General features: G+C 37.4%; 1 protein-coding gene across 1 annotated transcript in view; it reads right to left on the bottom strand.

Moving 5' to 3' along the window:
* Dmd (dystrophin) overlaps positions 1 to 19,275 on the bottom strand; it is a 1,847,711-nt gene that overhangs the window by 745,986 nt on the left and 1,082,450 nt on the right. The window contains 1 exon segment of the mRNA XM_038316167.1: positions 5,081 to 5,245. Within this exon segment, the coding sequence (XP_038172095.1) occupies positions 5,081 to 5,245 (165 nt within the window).

Genomic DNA, 19,275 nt, shown 5'->3' with positions numbered 1-19,275 from the left:
AGTGAAACATATATAAATAAAATCATTGCATTGAAAAGGACAATAGGAATAAACTTTATATATAACATATGCTACCTATAGGATGTATTTTGTGGAGGAAACATAATTCTGTCACAAAGCAAAACAACTGGTCCTGCAAGAAGGAGGAAGAAAACTATGCTTGCACTCTCAGTAGACTCAAGAAGTAGAAGGCTCATAGAACAGGAACCTTATGTCACATAGTTAATGCTTGCTATGAATTTATTAGTAAACTCATTGGCATCGAGTTTTAGCACAACAGAATCCTAGTGAGAAATTAGTTTAAAAGTCTGTTAAAATTACAAAATAGTCTCGTATTACAGATCAGTTATCCATGAATAACAAATTACGCATTTGCTAAGCATGGTGGCACAGAGCTGTAATTCCAGCCACTCACAAGTCTGACAAGGTCAAGGTCTGCTTGGCCATTTTATCGAGGCTCTCTACAAAACCAAATCATAAAATGAGACTTGGAGATAGAGCTCAGTGGTAGAGAGCTGGCCTAGCATTCACAAGGTGCTAGGTTCAGTCTTTCTACTACGAAATACTGTGTGTATCAAGGTGAACAACATGGTGTGCTGAGTCTCTTTTGCTCGTATATTTTCAGTTTAATAAACCAGCTTTGCTAAGCTGCTCAGGGGGATCCTGTGCTTTGCTAGAGCAAAATAGTGACTGACCAAGATTGCTGTATCAACTTGAAGAAAGTTTCTATTGGTTACTTCAGCACCATAAATCTTATTTCCATTTTGGAAAATCATTTATTTCAAAAGTCCTTGTATTATGTGGTCCATTTATGCCTCTTAAGGATACAATTCCCCAGTGGTGGTGGCACACGCCTTTCATCCCAGCACTGGGGAGGCAGATGCAGGCATGTCTCCATGAGTTTCAGGCCACACTTGCCTACGGAGCAAGTTCTAGGACAGTCAGGGCTACACAGAGAAACCCTGTCTCAAAAAAAACACACACACAAATATACAATCTCCTCTTTTCTGATTCAAGAATATCTGTCCTCCAGATCCCTCGGATACACCAACCCTTTGAAATGTAATCATCAAGGACATTTTTGCCCTGATCTCCAAGTTTGTGGAAAGATAAGGATTGACTTCAAAACACAGAATTGAGAAACGCTGATGGCCAAAACAGGAAATTGAGACACATAGATGACCTAATTACTTTCATCTGCTTCCCGTAGAAACACTCAGATACTTTTCTACTAATTCATATAGCACTAGGAAGACCCAATCTGGTTTTTTTTTTGGGGGGGGGGAGGATAGTGGGGTTTTGGTTTGGGTGTGTTTTGTTTTTGTTTGTTTTCTTTTTAAAACAGGCCCTCAGGTAGCCAGATGGGCCCCAAACTCACTAAATAGTTGAGAATGGTCTTGAACTACAAAGTTTTCCATTTCTACTTTCTGCTGGCATTGCTGGCATTTGCTATAGCATGCCTGATTTATTCTGCAGTAATTCATGAATGCAAAGACAAGCAACTGAGCCACATTCCGAATCCTCTCCTGTCTTGTTTGAATAGAATTGAGTTCAGTCTTACCCTTACATTGTACAAGTTTTGGATGAAGTCACTCTTGCCTGTTTACTTGTCCATTACTAGTTTTCTTTGGCAATACTCACTGCAATATGAACACTTGATATGGGTATTTAGTTACTGCAGTGGTCAGTTATTAGGATTTTGTTATTGGTGTGCAGATTTGACATTACAGAAAATTACATTTCTAGCATGGTAGGGTTTATTTATAGACCACAAAGGAAAAGCCATTCTTGAGGGAGGAAACACTATCTCTGTCACCAACATGGAACTAACCCATTTACTAAGTTTTAACAGAGAGAATTACACATTTCCCCTAACTCCTATTTCAATAAAAAGTTTGGAAAGCAGTAGTTAGGCTGTTTTATGTCAGATAAACAGTCTACCTCAGGCTCATTATTGAAGGCTTTCATTAAAGATTAAAAGCATAAGGCCCTTTATATAAATTCTAAACTGGTCCCTGGATCTTAGCATTCAATTATCATTTGCGAAATTTGAAATCAACATAGTTTATGTCTAAATTGAGAGTACATTTGAAAATCAAAATTCAAAGGCATGCCTTCTAGTGGGCTGACTGATGGGCAAGGGCTCTGATTATGCCTCATTTTCACCCTCTACAGCACGATCTCATTGATTATGTTTCTCAGCTTGCTACGGGTTCTGTGAGGTGATTTTCAAGATAAATACTGCTATTTGCAGGATTTCCTGAATAGGAATATTTTGGGAGTAAATTGCACAAACCAAGTGATGTGCAGTCAATTTTCACTCTAGCATAAACAATGTATTAGAACAGCGTGCTTACGGTTTTTCCATCCTCTCTTCCCCCTCCTTTCTTTCTTCTTTTATTTTAAATTTGGGTTTCATTACATAGCTTGCTGCATTTCATCAAGAAGCAGGAAATATCAGGGCAGAAAAAACCGAAGCTCAAGAAGGACATTGCATATTCTTTTTCCTTTCTAACAGGTGCTCACTCAGAGTTTGACCAGAGAAAGTGAAGGACCTGAGTGTCCAAGTCCCAGAGCCTTTCACTCTGAGGCATCCATGACCACCGTAGATAGAAAAAGAAAGTTTCTTTAAAGCAAGTAAATGGAGCCAGGCTGTCGCTTTCTTTATATCTACTTTATTTCAGTGTCTTTTAACTGATATTTTTAAGGCAGTATAATTTCCTATGCTAAAAAAATTGACTTGTTCTCCAAACCATTTAAAAACTTTATTTTTATTTTGGGTAAAGTGCAGCAAATAATATTCCATTGTATCATTTTTTACATTGAAGGTATATATTTAATTTCTTTAAGCAGAGGTGTACACAGCAAGCAATAAAGACTGAAATCTATAATTTAAGCAAAAATAAAAAGGTGTAACCTCAATAAATCATTATTAAAAAGAGAGTAGAACTAGAAGGTGGACATAGAGGAATAAAGAATTGGTTATTACTAACAGAGGCCAACATTTGTTGATTAGAAGCCAAGGATTTTTGGATTTCTGGGAGAAGCTCTCCAGTTATCATAAGTATGGTCATATGTCCTTTTTAGCTTGGATACTGCCAAAGGAAAAGAAAGGGCCTCAAGGAGTATTTATGAAATCTATACTCCAATGATGAATGATCTCAGAATGCACAGTGAATATGCCAAAGAGTTTTCTGCATGGAAAGATGCAGTTGCATTTTTTTTTCTCCTCAGTGATTTAAACTAAGCTGTAGGAAGCAAATTGAATGACATCAAAACACCACACAGCCGTGAAACTGGTGACAGGGGCTTTGGTAATGAGGTTCATTAACGTCAAAAAGAGGGGCTTCACTCCAGACTCTAAGACCTGTTTGGAAGAAACCAATGTGCTGTTGATAAGTGCGGATGTGACTTTTTGATGTTTGCGAACTAACTAGGGGCAGACTGGGGAAAGCACAGACCAGACTAAAGTCACTTCTGTAGTGTCAACAAGATCAATTAGTTGTGTGATGGGATTTTGCTTTCCTTTCTCTTACATATGTTCCAGAGACAAAGAGAGCTCTCTCAAAGAGTATTCATGTTATTATTTTTTTTCTGAAAAGACATATTTTGATGAACAGATTTTTACCTGAGTTACAAAAGTTAAAACAAAAGCAAAAACAAGATTACTAGTTGAGAGAAAAGAATTTGTGCCTTTTCTTTTTTGTGATATGAAATTAAAGACAAAGAAAATACTAGGCCTAGCATAATTGGTAATCTGGCTCAAGTTATGGTCCATTGGAGCCAAGTAAATGTACCTTCTTATGGGGGTGGTTAATTCAGTAATGAAGCAACAAGAATTGATGAGTTGTAGCACTAGTAATTTTGCAAGCATGTCGACTATGTCTGAGGATACTATGTACTACTGAACTGAAAAAACAAAATCCTAGGAAGGGTGGTTTCTCAGAACTGAAGATGTGCTTTGTCCAGCCATCCCTGGTGATCATGCATGACTCAAGGATAGGGTGACTCAGACATCAGTAGACATATATCAGTGTCAGGATCTCCAGCATTCTTTTGATTTACAGGCTGTGTTGTTACTTGTCTTGTATATTTATATTTTATAAGTTAAATTAATTTGTTACTGGGTAAAGGTTATTGCTACTCATGAGTGTGATTGTCAGACTGAATTGAAGACCATGACAGTGATTGAACAGGCTGATTTTTATACTGGGGAAATGATGCTTACTTGTGACTTAAAAAGTACCATGTGTTCTCAGTGCACAGCTATCAGAGTGGTCTATATAAACATTGGGAGGAAGCAAGCTAAAGGGAAAACAGTGTACTTTGCAAGTATAACTCAATTTAGCTGGAACAAACCTCTCAATCTCTCTATTTTTATTTCTTCTTTTAAGCATATCTTTCTCAAATGTTTAGGATGATAATTTTAGAAATTTTAGATAAGAATCGGCTTTGGAAAAGATATCTACAAATGCGTACCTATTAAGTGCAATTAAAGCAGAGATGAAAACTGGATCATACTAACAAATTGAGGGCATTATAGAGAACAAGTAACTAAAGACATGTCTAATAAATTCTGAAAGAAGCAGAAAATGCTACTGAAATAATAATGATCACAACAGCATCAATTGTAATGTGCTATCTCCAGCCTTATCCTTACTATTTCTGATATAAAACAAAACAAAACTGAACCCTGCTAAATTAGTTTACCAACGATCACCTCCGGATCTGATCACCCTTTAACTTAATTAGATTTCTCATTCTTCAGCATCACCAAGATGCTGTCTGCTCACTCTGGCCTGTCTTCAGGGAGACCACTGTTCATTTAACTAGAATTTTCTTTTACCGCAGTCCTTTCCACTAATCCACTAACCCTGCTCAGGGGCAAAGAATTCCTACTTTCCCATGTTTACTCTGTAAACCCCATTCCAGAGATTGCTGTGTTTATTGTGATTAACTTAATAATGTTATCCTTGTCCTGCTCTAAGGAGTGAAAATATTCAAATTAACCAATGAGAAGCTCAATACGGTCATCAAGTCATTCAGCCAGAAATGAAAGTGTGAAGCTAGAGGCACCCACCTTCAGATCAAATGGTCCTGTTTGACTTGGTTGGCTATAAGCTTCCAATTGACTCCTGATAGGAGATAGCCACAGAAGCAGGTGATCTAGCTGCTCTTCAAGTTTCCCAAAATCTTTTATGTGATCTTCAAGTTCTCCTTGTTTTTCAGGCAAAGCTCTGGAGACCTGAAAGGGGAAGAAAGTCAAAGATAAATAATTCTCATGATAGACACTAAAAATAGCTAAGGTATTCAAAAGGATATGTTAAAGCCATTTGCTGAAACATTTATTTTAAAAGATGTTAAAGTTACACATACAACATGGTAAGATCGCATTTACATGTTATAAATCATTGGGTAATACTCGTTTAAAAAATGTTAGACATTAATGCCTTTTTATGATTTCAAAACATGTACCTAAGCATGTATCTATAATACCAGCATATATGTGACCTAGGCATTGCCATGACCTAACTTCGGCCACAGGGTAAGTTCAAGGCTAGTCAGAGTTACAGAACAAGACCCTACATTAAAAGAACACAAAAACAAGCGCACCAAGAAACTTCACCCACACTTACATAGATGTATATATTAATTGATTGAAGACAAAGAACACAATCCTCATATAACTTCTCATTTACTAAATGTGTATGCCAAACACAGAGCTTTGCAGTATTATAAAGATTAAAGATGACATTTGGGTGCGAGTAGACTAATAGAATGACTGCTGGTTATTTTTATGAAAGACTTAGTATATACTAACCATCATGGATGGAAGTTTCAAATGTACTGCTTTCTTTAACCTCTCATGGCCCCTGCATTCTGCTGTTGTGATCTTCTAAATCTTAAGCATAGATAACATTGGAATTGACAGATGCCAAATACCTTTGTAAGCAATATGTTATAAGGTTTAATATTGCTGGATCTAATATTAGGTACTTGGATTTCAATCCTGGTTTATGCTTTTGCCTAAGATCCTAGCCCTATTTTCCCTAACTTCCAATGCCTCTTTTATAGGCTGGAGATAATGCAGACACAATGCTAATCCAAGAATTAAATAAAGCAATCCTTTAAAAATTGCTTAGAATAATTCTCTGCATGACAGTGAAAGACAATAAAACCATTAAATGCTAGCAACAGTTGCTCAAACTCCTGGGTAAACAGAAAGCCAGGATTAGCAAGAATAAAGTAGGGAGCTCAAAATGAAAACTAATACAAAGGAATAGTATCAACTTGTAATGGCAGCCTTGGTCATAATGGAAGAAATGGAAATGATGGTTTTATTTACTCTATTGCTGTCAAAGCTGTGAAAATGTTGATTACTTCATATCACTGATCCAGTGAATGTATTGACATCCCCTTGTAGAAGATAGTTTGACAATTTGTTTAAAATATGTTCAAATATTGACTTTCATCACTTTATTTGACTTCAAGAATTTCATTCTGTTTGTATTTCTCTGGAAGTAAAATCAATGCTTGGTGACAAAACATGGTTGGTTTTGTCAACATGATTTTTTAAGGCTGAGTGTCAAATTATATTACAGCTTTTGGAAGATATACATGTATCATTTTTTATCAATAAGTAACATAAAAAGGAAAACCACATTTTCCTCTTAATACAAACTATTGGAGGAAAATTATACTTTAGATAGTTTAATAATGAATTATCATTAAGATGCGACTGTATTGACTTAGTCTCTGACAATATCAGTCAGTCAATGCTGGTAATGGTGGTGTGAGCTGAGACCTTCTCATATAAATTTGCTATTCTTTCTTCATCTTTAAATTAGACTCTAAGAAATGTGCTACAGAGACCATGGGCAAAGATAAGAGGTGTGATTGGATTATAAGGTGGAATCACAGTAAATTTTGTAGCAATCTTTGGCCTGTTCTTAAATAATCATTGTTTATATATAATATTTTACATCTTCAATGAACTACAGATATAGACACAAGACTAGAAAAATTTATAATTTATTTCTAATAATCTACATGTGTTCTCAGACTATATTCTTCATACATGTTCTCTGTGGTAAATGGAAACAAACACATTTAGTTCAGTAAGTGAGTATCTACCCTAAACTTCACCTAATTTTAATCAATATTAATTTTATTTTTCTTTAGTTTTATGATTGATAACTTCAATATTTGAAAGTTTTAATATTTAAAAGTATATGTTTTACAAATAAAAAATTTATATACAAACATCATACTTTATACAAAATATCCAGAAAAGCTAAAATTGTGTCTATAAAAAGGTATAAAATAACTAGCAGAAATGATCTAAGAAAAGAAACATGAAATAAAAATCAAAACTATTAGGCAAAATTAGGTGGGAATATCTGTAGTATCAACTTAACAAGAGATCATGTATACTGCACAAAATTATTATACAATGAAAGAAGAGGAAATTGAATACATTGACAAAAAACATTATTAATAAACAACACAAATTCCAAACCCTAAATAATCAATGAAATGCAAATTAAAAAACAATACTACTTTATAAATTGTCTGTGATATTATCTTCTAGGAAAGAGAATTATGATTCCCTCCCTGAAAATGAGTGACCTTATAATATTTGCTCAACTATATATTTTCATAGTCTATTGAAATTTTATAATCCACACAGAAAAGGAAGATTTTGCCCTGAAAGATTACCTATAAACATGATGAAAACAAGAAAATAATCAAGTTTCTAAAATACAATATGTTTTAAAGATGTTATTGATGTTGAAATAAGATTTAAATGTTATTAGCAAAAGTTGGTATTAGTCAAAACATCATTAGTCAAAGGGTAAAATAGTTTAAATTTTACTCATCAAAAATAGTGATGATTGATGTAGGTGTGTCTTCTATCTATCTGATGATTTCATTGGTTAATTAATAAAGAAACTGTTTGGCCTGATAGGTTAAAACATACGTGGGTGGAGTAGACAGAACAGAATGCTGGGAAGAGGGAAGTGAGACAGATGCTTCAGGCAGTCGCCATAGGCAGTCGCCATGCTTCTCCTCTCCAAGACAGATGCAGGTTAAGATCTCTCCTGGTAAGCAACCACCTCGTGGTGCTACACAGATTACTAAATATGGGTTAAAGGAAGATGTGAGAATTAGCCAATAAGAGGCTACAGATAACAGGCCAGGCAGTGTTTCAAAGAAAACAGTTTCCATGTAATTATTTCGGGTGTAAAGCTAGCTGGGTGGCGGGACGCAGCCCAGCCAGTCCTTCTACAGATCATGAAACAAGTAATGTTCATGTGCGGATATTCTGCAAAGGCCCTGAATTAAAATAATTTTACATCTATAAAGAAAAGACAAATTTTTTAATGCTCCAATAGTTGACTCTGGAACTTCAAAAAAGAAGTCTATAGAATGGGACTAATCATCAGAAAATAATACATTAATACACACTGTGTTAAAGGTTAAAAAGACTAAAGAAGTAGTCTCTCTCTCTCTCTCTGCATGTCTCTGTGTTGTGTGTGTGTGTGTGTGTGTGTGTGTTTGTGTGTGTGTAGATAAGAAGACAACCTTGGGTGTTTCTCTTCTTTTAAATTTTTTATTGTATTTATTGAGCTATACATTTTTCTCCCCTCCCCTCCCTTCCTTCATCACCCTTTCTACCCTCTCCTGTGACCCCCACATTTCCAATTTATACCTTTCTATGTAAATTCATGTATGTCTTTCTTATGGTCCTTTTTTGTTATCTAGGTTCTCTAGGGTTGTGGCCTATAGGCTTGTTTTTCTTTTCTTTTTGTCCAAAAGCTACTTAAGAGTGAATACATAGGAGAGTCTGGCCTCCAAGCAGGTCTGAGGATTCCTGCAAGGGAGTGCAGGCTCCTTCAGATTGTGGTGTGAGGTTCACTGTGTGATATTCCATCCCGCCCTGCCCCCACCTTGGCCCTTTTGTCTCTGTGGCATCCCTGGGCTCCCAGGAATCCCTGATCCAGTGCAGTGGAGTACCATCTGGACAGGTAAGTGTGTGCAACCCTGGGGCAACCTGCCCTGGAAGAGAGCACAGACCCCCTCCCCCAGCTCCTGCTGCAGGCTTGTCTTTGGTTCTCACGTCTCTGACTCTCCAAAGCCTGCCCTAGTATATTCAAGTGTCCTGCTCCTGTACTAAGGCCATCCACCCAAAGGGGTGAGAGTCTGGCCTCCAAGCAGGTCTGAGGATTCCTGCAAGGGAGTGCAGGCCCCTTCAGATTGTGAGGCAAGGAATAGCTCCTGCTCCGGCACTGAGGAGATCCAACCAGATTCAGTCACAGCAAAGATTGGTCTAAGACCCCAAGTACCTCCAGCTTCATTTGAAGGAAGAAATGGGCAGGCGCCAATGCAAGAACTCCTCCAACAACATGAAAGGCAACATGACATCACCAGAATCCAGACATCCCGAAACAACAAGAATTGAACAGCCTACTCCAGAAGATATAGAAGAAACCGACCTTAAACAGTACTTTATGAAAATAATAGAGGACCTTAAACAGGAGGTAAAAAACTGCCATAAGGAAATGAATATGACAAACAAAAAGGTAGACAAAATAAATAAATCTCTCAAAGATACCCAAGAAAAACAAGAAAAAGCAATCAAACAGGTAAGGGAAACAGTACAAGACCTGAAAAATGAAATGGAGGTAATGAAGAAAACACAATCCGAGGGAAGACTGGAAATGGAAATTCTGAGTAAACGAACAGAAACTTCAGAGACAAATATTTCCAACCGAATACAAGAGATGGGAGAAAGAATCTCGGACTCTGGAGATACTATAGAGGAAATAAACTCACAGCTTAAAGAACAAAACAAATCCAACAAATTCTTAACACAAAACATCCAGGAAATCTGTAACAACATGAAAAGACCAAACCTAAGAATAATTGGGGTAGAAGAAGGAGAATTACAACTCAAAGGCCCAGAAAATATACTCAACAAAATTATAGAAGAAAACTTCCCCAACCTAAAGAAGGATGTTCCTATGAAGGTACAAGAAACCTACAGAACACCGAACAGACTGGATCAAAAGAAAGCATCCCCTCGCCATATAATAATCAAAACACAAAACATACAGAATAAAGAACAGATATTAAGAGCTGCAAAGGAAAAAGGTCAAGTAAGATATAAAGGGAAACCTATCAGAATTACACCTGACTTCTCAATGGAAACCATGAAAGCCAGAAGATCTTGGATAGATGTGCTACAGACACTAAGGGAACATGGATGCAAGCCTAGACTACTATACCCAGCAAAGCTTGCATTCACCATCGATGGAGAAAACAAGATATTCCAGGACAAAAACAGATTTAAACAATACGTAGCCACAAACCCAGCCTTGCAGAAAGTAATAGAAGGAAAATCACTAAACAAGGAGTCCAACAATGCCCACAATAACTCAGACATCTAGCGACCTTTCACCAGCACAACTCAAAGAAGGGTAACACACAAACTCTACTACCAGAAAAAAAAATGACAGGAGTTAACAACCACTGGTCATTGATATCACTGAATATCAATGGACTCAATTCACCTATAAAAAGGCACAGGGTAAGAGATTGGATACGAAAACAGGATCCAACATTCTGCTGTTTACAAGAAACACACCTCAACCACAAAGACAGACATCTACTCAGAGTAAAGGGTTGGGAAAAGGTTTATCAAGCTAATGGTCCTAAGAAACAAGTGGGTGTGGCCATACTAATGTTTAACAAAGTTGACATCAAACTAAAATCAATCAGAAGAGATGGAAAGGGACACTTTATACTCATAACAGGAAAAATCCATCAGAATGAAGTCTCAATCCTGAATATCTATGACCCTAATATAAAAGCACCACACCCACTTACATAAAAGAAAAATTATTAGAACTCAAGGCAGCTATCAAACCACATACATTAATAGTAGGAGACTTCAACACTCCTCTCTCACCAATGGACAGGTCAATCAGACAGAAACCTAACAGAGAATTAAAAGACTTAATGGAGGTAATGAACCAAATGGACTTAACAGACATCTATAGAACATTCCACCCAAATAGGAAAGAATATACCTTCTTCTCTGGGGCTCACGGAACCTTTTCGAAAATTGACCATATACTTGGTAACAAAGCAAACTTCCACAGTTACAAAAAAATATTAGTAACCACCTGTGTCTTATCGGATCACCATGGATTAAAATTAGAATTCAACAACAATGCTACCCCCAGAAAGCCCACAAACTCATGAAAACTGAACAGTCAACTACTGACCAACACCTGGGTCAAGGAAGAAATAAAGAAAGAAATTAAAGTCTTTCTTGAATTTAATGAAAATAAAGACACAACATACTCAATCCTATGGGACACAATGAAAGCAGTGCTAAGAGGAAAGTTCATAGCACTAAGTGCCCACTTAAAGAAAACGGAGAAAGCACTCATTGGTGACTTAACAGCACACCTGAAAGCTCTGGAAAAAAAAGAAGCCGACTCACCTAGGAGAAGTAGAAGACTGGAAATAATCAAACTGAGGGCAGAAATCAACAAAATAGAACCACAAAACAATCCAAAGAATCAATGAAACCAAAAGCTGATTCTAGGAGAAAATCAACAAGATTGACAAACCCCTAGCCAAACTAATCAAACTGCAGAGAGAGAACAAGAAAATTAATAAGATCAGAAATGAAAAGGGGGACATAACCACAGACACAGAGGAAATTCAGAGAATCATTAGATCTTACTACAAAAGCCTGTATGCCACAAAATTGGAAAATGTAAAAGAAATGGACAGTTTTTTAGATAAGTACCACATACCAAAGTTAAACCAGGACCAGATGAACAATCTAAATAGTCCTGTTAGTCGCAAAGAATTAGAAACTGTTATCAAAAACCTCCCTACCAAAAAAAGCCCAGGACCAGATGGTTTCAATGCAGAATTCTACCAGAACTTTCAAGAAGACCTAATGCCTATACTCCTTAAGGTATTTCATAATATAGAAACAGAAGAGTCATTGCCAAATTCCTTTTATGAAGCTATAGTTACCCTGATACCTAAACCACACAAAGACTCAACCAAGAAAGAGAATTACAGGCCAATCTCACTCATGAACATTGACGCAAAAATTCTCAATAAAATACTGGCAAACCAAATCCAAGAACACATTAGAAAAATTATCCACTACGATCAAGTAGACTTCATCCCAGAGATGCAGGGCTGGTTCAACATACGAAAATCTATCAATGTAATCAATCATATATATAAATTGAAGGAAAAAAACCATATGATCATCTCATTAGATGCTGAAAAAGCATTTGACCAAAAACAACACCCCTTTATGATAAAGGTCTTGGAGAGATTAGGGATACAAGGGTCATTCCTAAATATAATAAAGGCTATTTACAGCAAGCCGACAGCTAACATCAAATTAAATGGAGAGAAACTCAAGACCATCCCAATAAATTCAGGAACACGACAAGGCTGTCCACTCTCTCCTTAACTCTTCAATATGGTGCTTGAAGTTCTAGCAATAGCAATAAGACAACACAAGGGGATCAAGTCGATTTGAATTGGAAAGGAAGAAGTTAAACTTTCGTTCTTTGCAGATGATATGATAGTGTACATAAGCGACCCCAAAAACTCCACCAAAGAACTCCTACAGATGATAAACTCCTTCAGTAACGTGGCAGGATACAAGATCAACTCCAAAAAATCAGTTTCCCTCCTATACACAAAGGATCAGGAAGCAGAGAGGGAAATCAGAGAAGTAACACCTTTCACGATAGCCACAAATAGCATAAAATATCTTGGGGTAACTCTAACCAAGAAAGTGAAGGATCTATTTGACAAGAACTTTAATTCTCTGAAGAAAGAAATTGAAGAGGATACCAGAAAATGGAAGGATCTCCCTTCCTCTTGGATTGGGAGGATCAACATAGTAAAAATGGCAATTCTACCAAAAGCAATCTATAGATTCAATGCAATCCCCATCAAGGTCCCAACAATATTCTTCACAGACCTTGAGAGGACAATAATCAACTTTATATGGAAAAACAAGAAACCCAGGATAGCCAAAACAATCTTATACAATAAAGGAACTTCTGGAGGCATTACCATCCCTGACTTCAAACTCTATTATAGAGCTACAGTATTGAAAACAGCTTGGTATTGGCATAAAAACAGAGAAGTCGACCAACGGAATCGAATAGAAGACCTGGATCTTAACCCACAAACCTATGAACATCTGATTTTTGATAAAGGAGACAAAAGTACACAATGGAAGAAAAAGGGCATCTTCAACAAATGGTGCTGGCATAACTGGATGTCAACCTGTAGAAGAATGAAAGTAGATCCATATCTATCACCATGCACAAAACTCAAGTCCAAATGGATTAAAGACCTCAATATTAATCAGAACACACTCAGCCTGATAGAGGAGAAAGTGGGAAATACTCTACAACATATGGGCACAGGAGACCCTTTCCTACATATAACCCCAGCAGCACAGACATTAAGGGCAACATTGAATAAATGGGACCTCCTGAAGTTGAGCAGCTTCTGTAAAGCAAAGGACACTGTCACTAAGACAGAAAGGCAGCCCACTGACTGGGAAAAGATCTTCATCAACCCTGCAAGTGACAAGAGTCTGATCTCTAAAATATATAAGGAACTCAAGAGACTAGACTTCAAATTGCTAATTAACCCATTTACAAAATGGGGCTCTGAACTGAACAGAGAATTCTCAACAGAGGAAATCCATATGACCAAAGGACACTTACGGTCATGCTCAACCTCCTTAGCTATCAGGGAAATGCAAATCAAAACAACTTTGAGATACCATCTTATACCTGTCAGATTGGGTAAAATAAAAACACCAATGATAGCCTTTGCTGGAGAGGTTGTGGGGTAAGGGGTACACTCATCCATTGCTGGTGGGAATGCACACCTGTGCAACCACTTTGGAAAGCAATGTGGAGGTTTCTCAGGAAATTCGGGATCCAGCAGTTCCACTCTTGGGAATATACCCAAGATATGCCCAATCATACTACAAAAACATTTGTTCAATTATGTTCATAGCAGCATTATTTGTAATAGCCAGATCCTGGAAACAATGTAGATGCCCTTCAGTGTAAGAATGGATGAAGAAACTGTGGAATATATACGTAATAGAGTGCTACTCAGCGGTAAAAAAACACTGACATCTTGAATTTTGCATGAAAATGGATGGAAATAGAAAACACCATTCTGAGTGAGGTAACCCAGACCCAAAAAGATGAACATGGGATGTACTCACTCATAATCGGTTTTTAGCTATAAATACAGGACATCGAGCTTATAATTCGTGATCCTTGAGAAGACAATAAGAAGGTGAAACCAAAGAAAACCATATAGTTATCCTTCTGGATATTGGAAGCAGACAAGTTTGCCGGGAAAAAATTGGGAACTTGGGGGTGTGTTGGGTTGGGGGCAAGGGGAGATAGGGAGAGCAAAGCGTGAAGGAGAGGATAGGGAGAGCTTGGAAATGGGACGCTTGGGATATAGGAAGGATGGATATGGGAGCAGGGAAGCATATATCCTAATTAAGGGAGCCATCTTAGAATTATTAAGAGACTTGACTCTAGAGGGGTTCCCAGGTATCCAGTGACATGCCTCTAGCTAGTTTCATGAGCAGCTGAGGAGAGGGAGTCGGAAAAGGCCAGATCCTATAACCAAACTGATGATTATCTTGCATAGAACCATATCTCCATAGAACCCTCATCTGGCAATGGATGGAGCTAGAGACAGGGCCCCACATTGGAGCACCAGACTGTTTCCAAGGTCCTGACAAGGAGCAGAAGGAGGGAGAACATGAGAAAGAAAGTCAGGACCGTGAGGGAATCTTCATCTGGCGATGGATGGAGATAAAGACACAGCCACACATTGGTGCACTGGACAGAGCGCCCAAGGTCCAAATGAGGAGCAGAAGGAGGGAAAACATGAGCAAGGAAGTCTGGACTTCGAGGAGTGCTCCCACCCACTGAGATGGTGGGGCTGATCTATTTGGAGCTTACCAAGCCCAGCTGGACTGGGACTGAAAAAGCATGGTATAAAACCGGTCTCCCTGAACATGGCGGACACTGAGGGCTGCTGAGAAGCCAAGGACAATGACAAGGGATTTGGACCCTACTACACATACTGGCTTTGGGGGGGGGGGCTGGCCTGTTTGGATGCTCACCTTCCTAGACCTGGATGGAGGGGGGAGGAACTTGGACTTCCCATAGGGCAGGGAACCCTTACTGCTCTCTGGACAGGAGAGGGAGGGAGAGTGGAAGAGGGAGGGGGGTAAATGGAAGACGGGGAGGAGGCAGAAATTTTTACTAAATAAAAAAAAAGAAAATAAAAAAAGAAAATAAAGAGTGAATACATATTTTATATGTCTTTCTGGTTCTGGTTACTTCACTCAATATGTTCTTTCTAAATCCATTCATTTGCCTGCAAATTTCAGAATGTCATTATTTTTTACCACTGTGTAGTACTCCACTATGTAAATGTACCACATTTTCTTTGTTCCTTATTCAGTTGAAGCAATCAAGTGGCTTCCAGGTTCTTGCTATTCAAATAATGCTGCTGTGCTATGAAGATAGTTCTTGTGGTATAATTGAGCGTATATTGGGTATATACCCAACAGTGGTATTGCTGGGTCTTAGATAGTCATTGGGTACAACCCATCATTTTTAGGGTTTCTCACTGTCCTGAAACTTGCCACATAAGCTAATCTGCCTGACCAGAATGGTTCATAGATGCATTGTGTCTATCGCCTCTGTGTACCATTTTCCTATTCAAAAAAGCCTTCCGTCTTTGGAGAGAAACTTCTTACAACATATGATGTGCAAAGTAGGTAAAACAAGATTTTTAGGACAGTAGTTTACAAAGATATGAAGCAAAAGGATATTCTAAAAGAAGCTGAAACACACCATCCTGCCTGGAAGCTTTTTAAAACAAGGAGTAAACAACTCAAAATAGCTTTCACGAATCTCTGACAAGATTCAATATAAGTATTTTAACAGTAAGACTGCTGAGAGATACTCATAGATGAGCCTAGCTACAAAGAAGACTATCTCACCAGTCAAGCAGCTAGATACATAGACCAGATAAGCAGGTTGAAAGTAGCAAAAAGCAGCCAAGCAGCCTGAAAGAGGCAAAGACCAACTGAGCTGCCTTCAAGAGCCTCAGACCAACTACCTGGAAAAGACAATTTCAAAACTCCTGAGCTACCTGCAGGCTGTGCAGTGTGCTTTCAGGTTTCCAGATTGTGAGCTGTTACTCACGATGGCACATTTCTAATGTAGCTTTCTTTGAGTCATGGCTTCTCCTCGAAGCAGTCCTCATGCATTTTCCTGTAAGTAACTCCAATAAAACTCACTGGTTCACTAAATTGGACTTTGATGATATCTGTCATTCATTCTCTACCTGGGGTGATGGCAACCTCTCAAGTTCTAAGGAATTACAAACCTGCACTACCACACTAGACTTATTTTACAAATATGAGATTGAGCTCAGATTCTCACTTTGCTTTAAAATTAGAATTCTTATATACTGTGAAGATGAATTAGACAATCATAATTCCAAAGACATACAGACAGACAGACAAACACACACACATACACACACACACACACACACACACACACACACACACATGGGGGGGGGCAGTGAGGGGGGGTGATGGAGCCATTCAACCTGCAACTATATTCGAATTTTAGAAACAACACATAGGCCATAACAGATAAAACTCAAGTGTTTATCGACATTATATTGTCTGAACTGTGGAATCCTCACACAATAGAACATTGTGCAGAAAGCAACTAGACAAAGTACAAAGTATGATATTTTACACAACAGAATAACCACACAAATATTGTGAGAAAATATTTTAATGGAGAAAAACGTAAGATGTTGCCACTGATATTTATTTCTGAAACAGAGCTAATTTATGTGTGCTTGGGTTAGATACTGCCAACACTTGTAGAGAATATTTGGAAAGGTGATCAAGAAAAAAATCTTAACATAAGGTTTAATTTTTCCCAATTTACCATATTTATACAACTGAAAACAATCCCTATGATGTTTTGGCTGATTCTAAATTATTGAACTGAAAAATAGTTTTACAGGATGCATCAATTTCCATTAAATTATCTTATAAAATGTGCAAATTTTATAAACATTGATTTGAACAATTACATGAAATAATTTAAAATCCTTAAAAATATTCATTCCCTTTAATATCAAAAGTCCTCTTGCAGATATAAAAACATGATAAGGATGATCAATTTTGTCACTTAGACTCCTAAAAGAGGAAAATATAATTCCCTCAGAAAAATAAGTTTGATTTATTTATGGACTGTTGCATTCACTTAATGGATACAATTAAATATTTTTATTAAGAAGACATTGTTGACATACTTAAATATGTTGTATTCATCTCATAAATTTTTCCTCATGTTTTCTATGTGTATTTATAATATCAATTTCTACACATAAGAAACTTCCTGAACAGATATTTTTATAAGAACAACATACTAGGACCAAAAGGCATATTTAAAAGAAATGTTTAACATCAGGAATCTTTAGGCAAATGTTGAATGAAACTACACTGCATGATAGTCTCATATTTATTGTGCTAGAAAAGACGTGGAGAAAAGTAAAACCCATTAATCTTCAATGTGAATGTCAATCGGTCTATCCATTAGGGAAGCACGTATGAAGGTTTCCTAGAGGACTGTGACAAGAACTATCATATGATCCGGCAGTCTTGCTACTGGGCCCATATACAAACAAGAGAAGCCTACAATCCCATGCTCTTGGTGGCACTATTCACATAGACAAGATGTGGAAAAAAAACAGGTGTCTATCAACTGATGAACATGTAAAGAATATATCTTTATATAAACTATGAGATGTTATTCAGCAAAAAAAATGAAACATCACTTTTGTCAATATCTATGGGACTAGAAGTGATTGTGCTATGTTTTATTGGCAAGGTTCAAAAAAAAAAAAAAATAAAGTGCCAGATGCTAACACTGATCTGTTCACTACATGCAGGAAATGGACATTATATATGATGCCAAATGACTGAATGCACACATACATACATGTCATAGGAGTTAGGAGTAGAGAAGTAGCTACCAGCGGCTGGAGAGAGGAGGAGGAGAGGAAGGGGAAGAAGCTAACTGAAGGCTACTATATTACACTGAGAGAAGAAGAAGGGGTTGTAATGTAATGATGTGTGGTTGAAGATAACACCTTTCAGAGTGCTAGAAGAAAGAATTTTGAAAGACTCTACTTTACCATAGATATATGTGAAAAAATGACAAGATGAAAATGTTTAACTGGATTTAAATATTGCTCAGAGCTGGGCTGTGTTTGCGCATACCTTTAATCCCAGTACTTGGGACACAGAGGCAGGCAGATCTCTGTGAGTTCGAGGCCAGCCTGGTCTACAAAGTGAACTCTAGGACAGGCTCTAAAGCTACACAGATAAACACTGTCTCCAAAAAATTGCAAAGACTATGCATATTTCAAAGCATCGTGTGGTTTCCAATAAATACGTACATTTTTTATTTTAATCTATCAGTTACAATAAAGAAAATTCAAATATAAAAATAAACAAAAGTCCTGTATGTTTGCCTGTACCCTCATGAACGTGTTGAAAGGCAGATTTGTTAGAAGAGCTGGACTCTCTTTGGTCTGGCAACTGCACTGCTGAAACCTGATCTCAGAAACAGAAGTGTGACAGGATGATTCTGTCAGTGTATCAGACTAAGGAAGAAGGGCTTAGTTTTTGGCTTAGTTTCCTTCAGCTGCACTGGTGTCTTTGTTTTTGCTGGCTATAGTATCAACTTTAACATTGTCTGTGTAATCACGCCATTGGAGATTTATGTAGTTCCAACAGTCTTTCAACTGTTATCCTATATACTGCCTATAAATACACAAAGTGTTTAGTCGTTTGATGGCCACTTGACTATTATATTTAAACCCCTGACATCACAACCTCCCACAATTAGCAGTAAATTCTGAAGGCCTCTTAGGCAAACTGTCTGTCAACCCCAAATAAAACTTTCAAAGTTTGGTAACATCAGTTAAATAACTCATCCTGTTTCTTATCTATTTGTGTCAAAAGGCATATACTATGAAATATTTCAAGACTTCACATAGCCTCACATAATTTACGACCTCGTTCAATTAAGCAGGGGCTGGGAGAGCTCAGTGAGTCAAGTGTTT

Source organism: Arvicola amphibius, chromosome X, assembly GCF_903992535.2.
Source record: "Arvicola amphibius chromosome X, mArvAmp1.2, whole genome shotgun sequence".
NCBI classification, from domain to species: domain Eukaryota; kingdom Metazoa; phylum Chordata; class Mammalia; order Rodentia; family Cricetidae; genus Arvicola; species Arvicola amphibius.
Note: the sequence above shows the minus strand (reverse complement) of the source record. Positions and strands in the feature narration are given on the sequence as shown.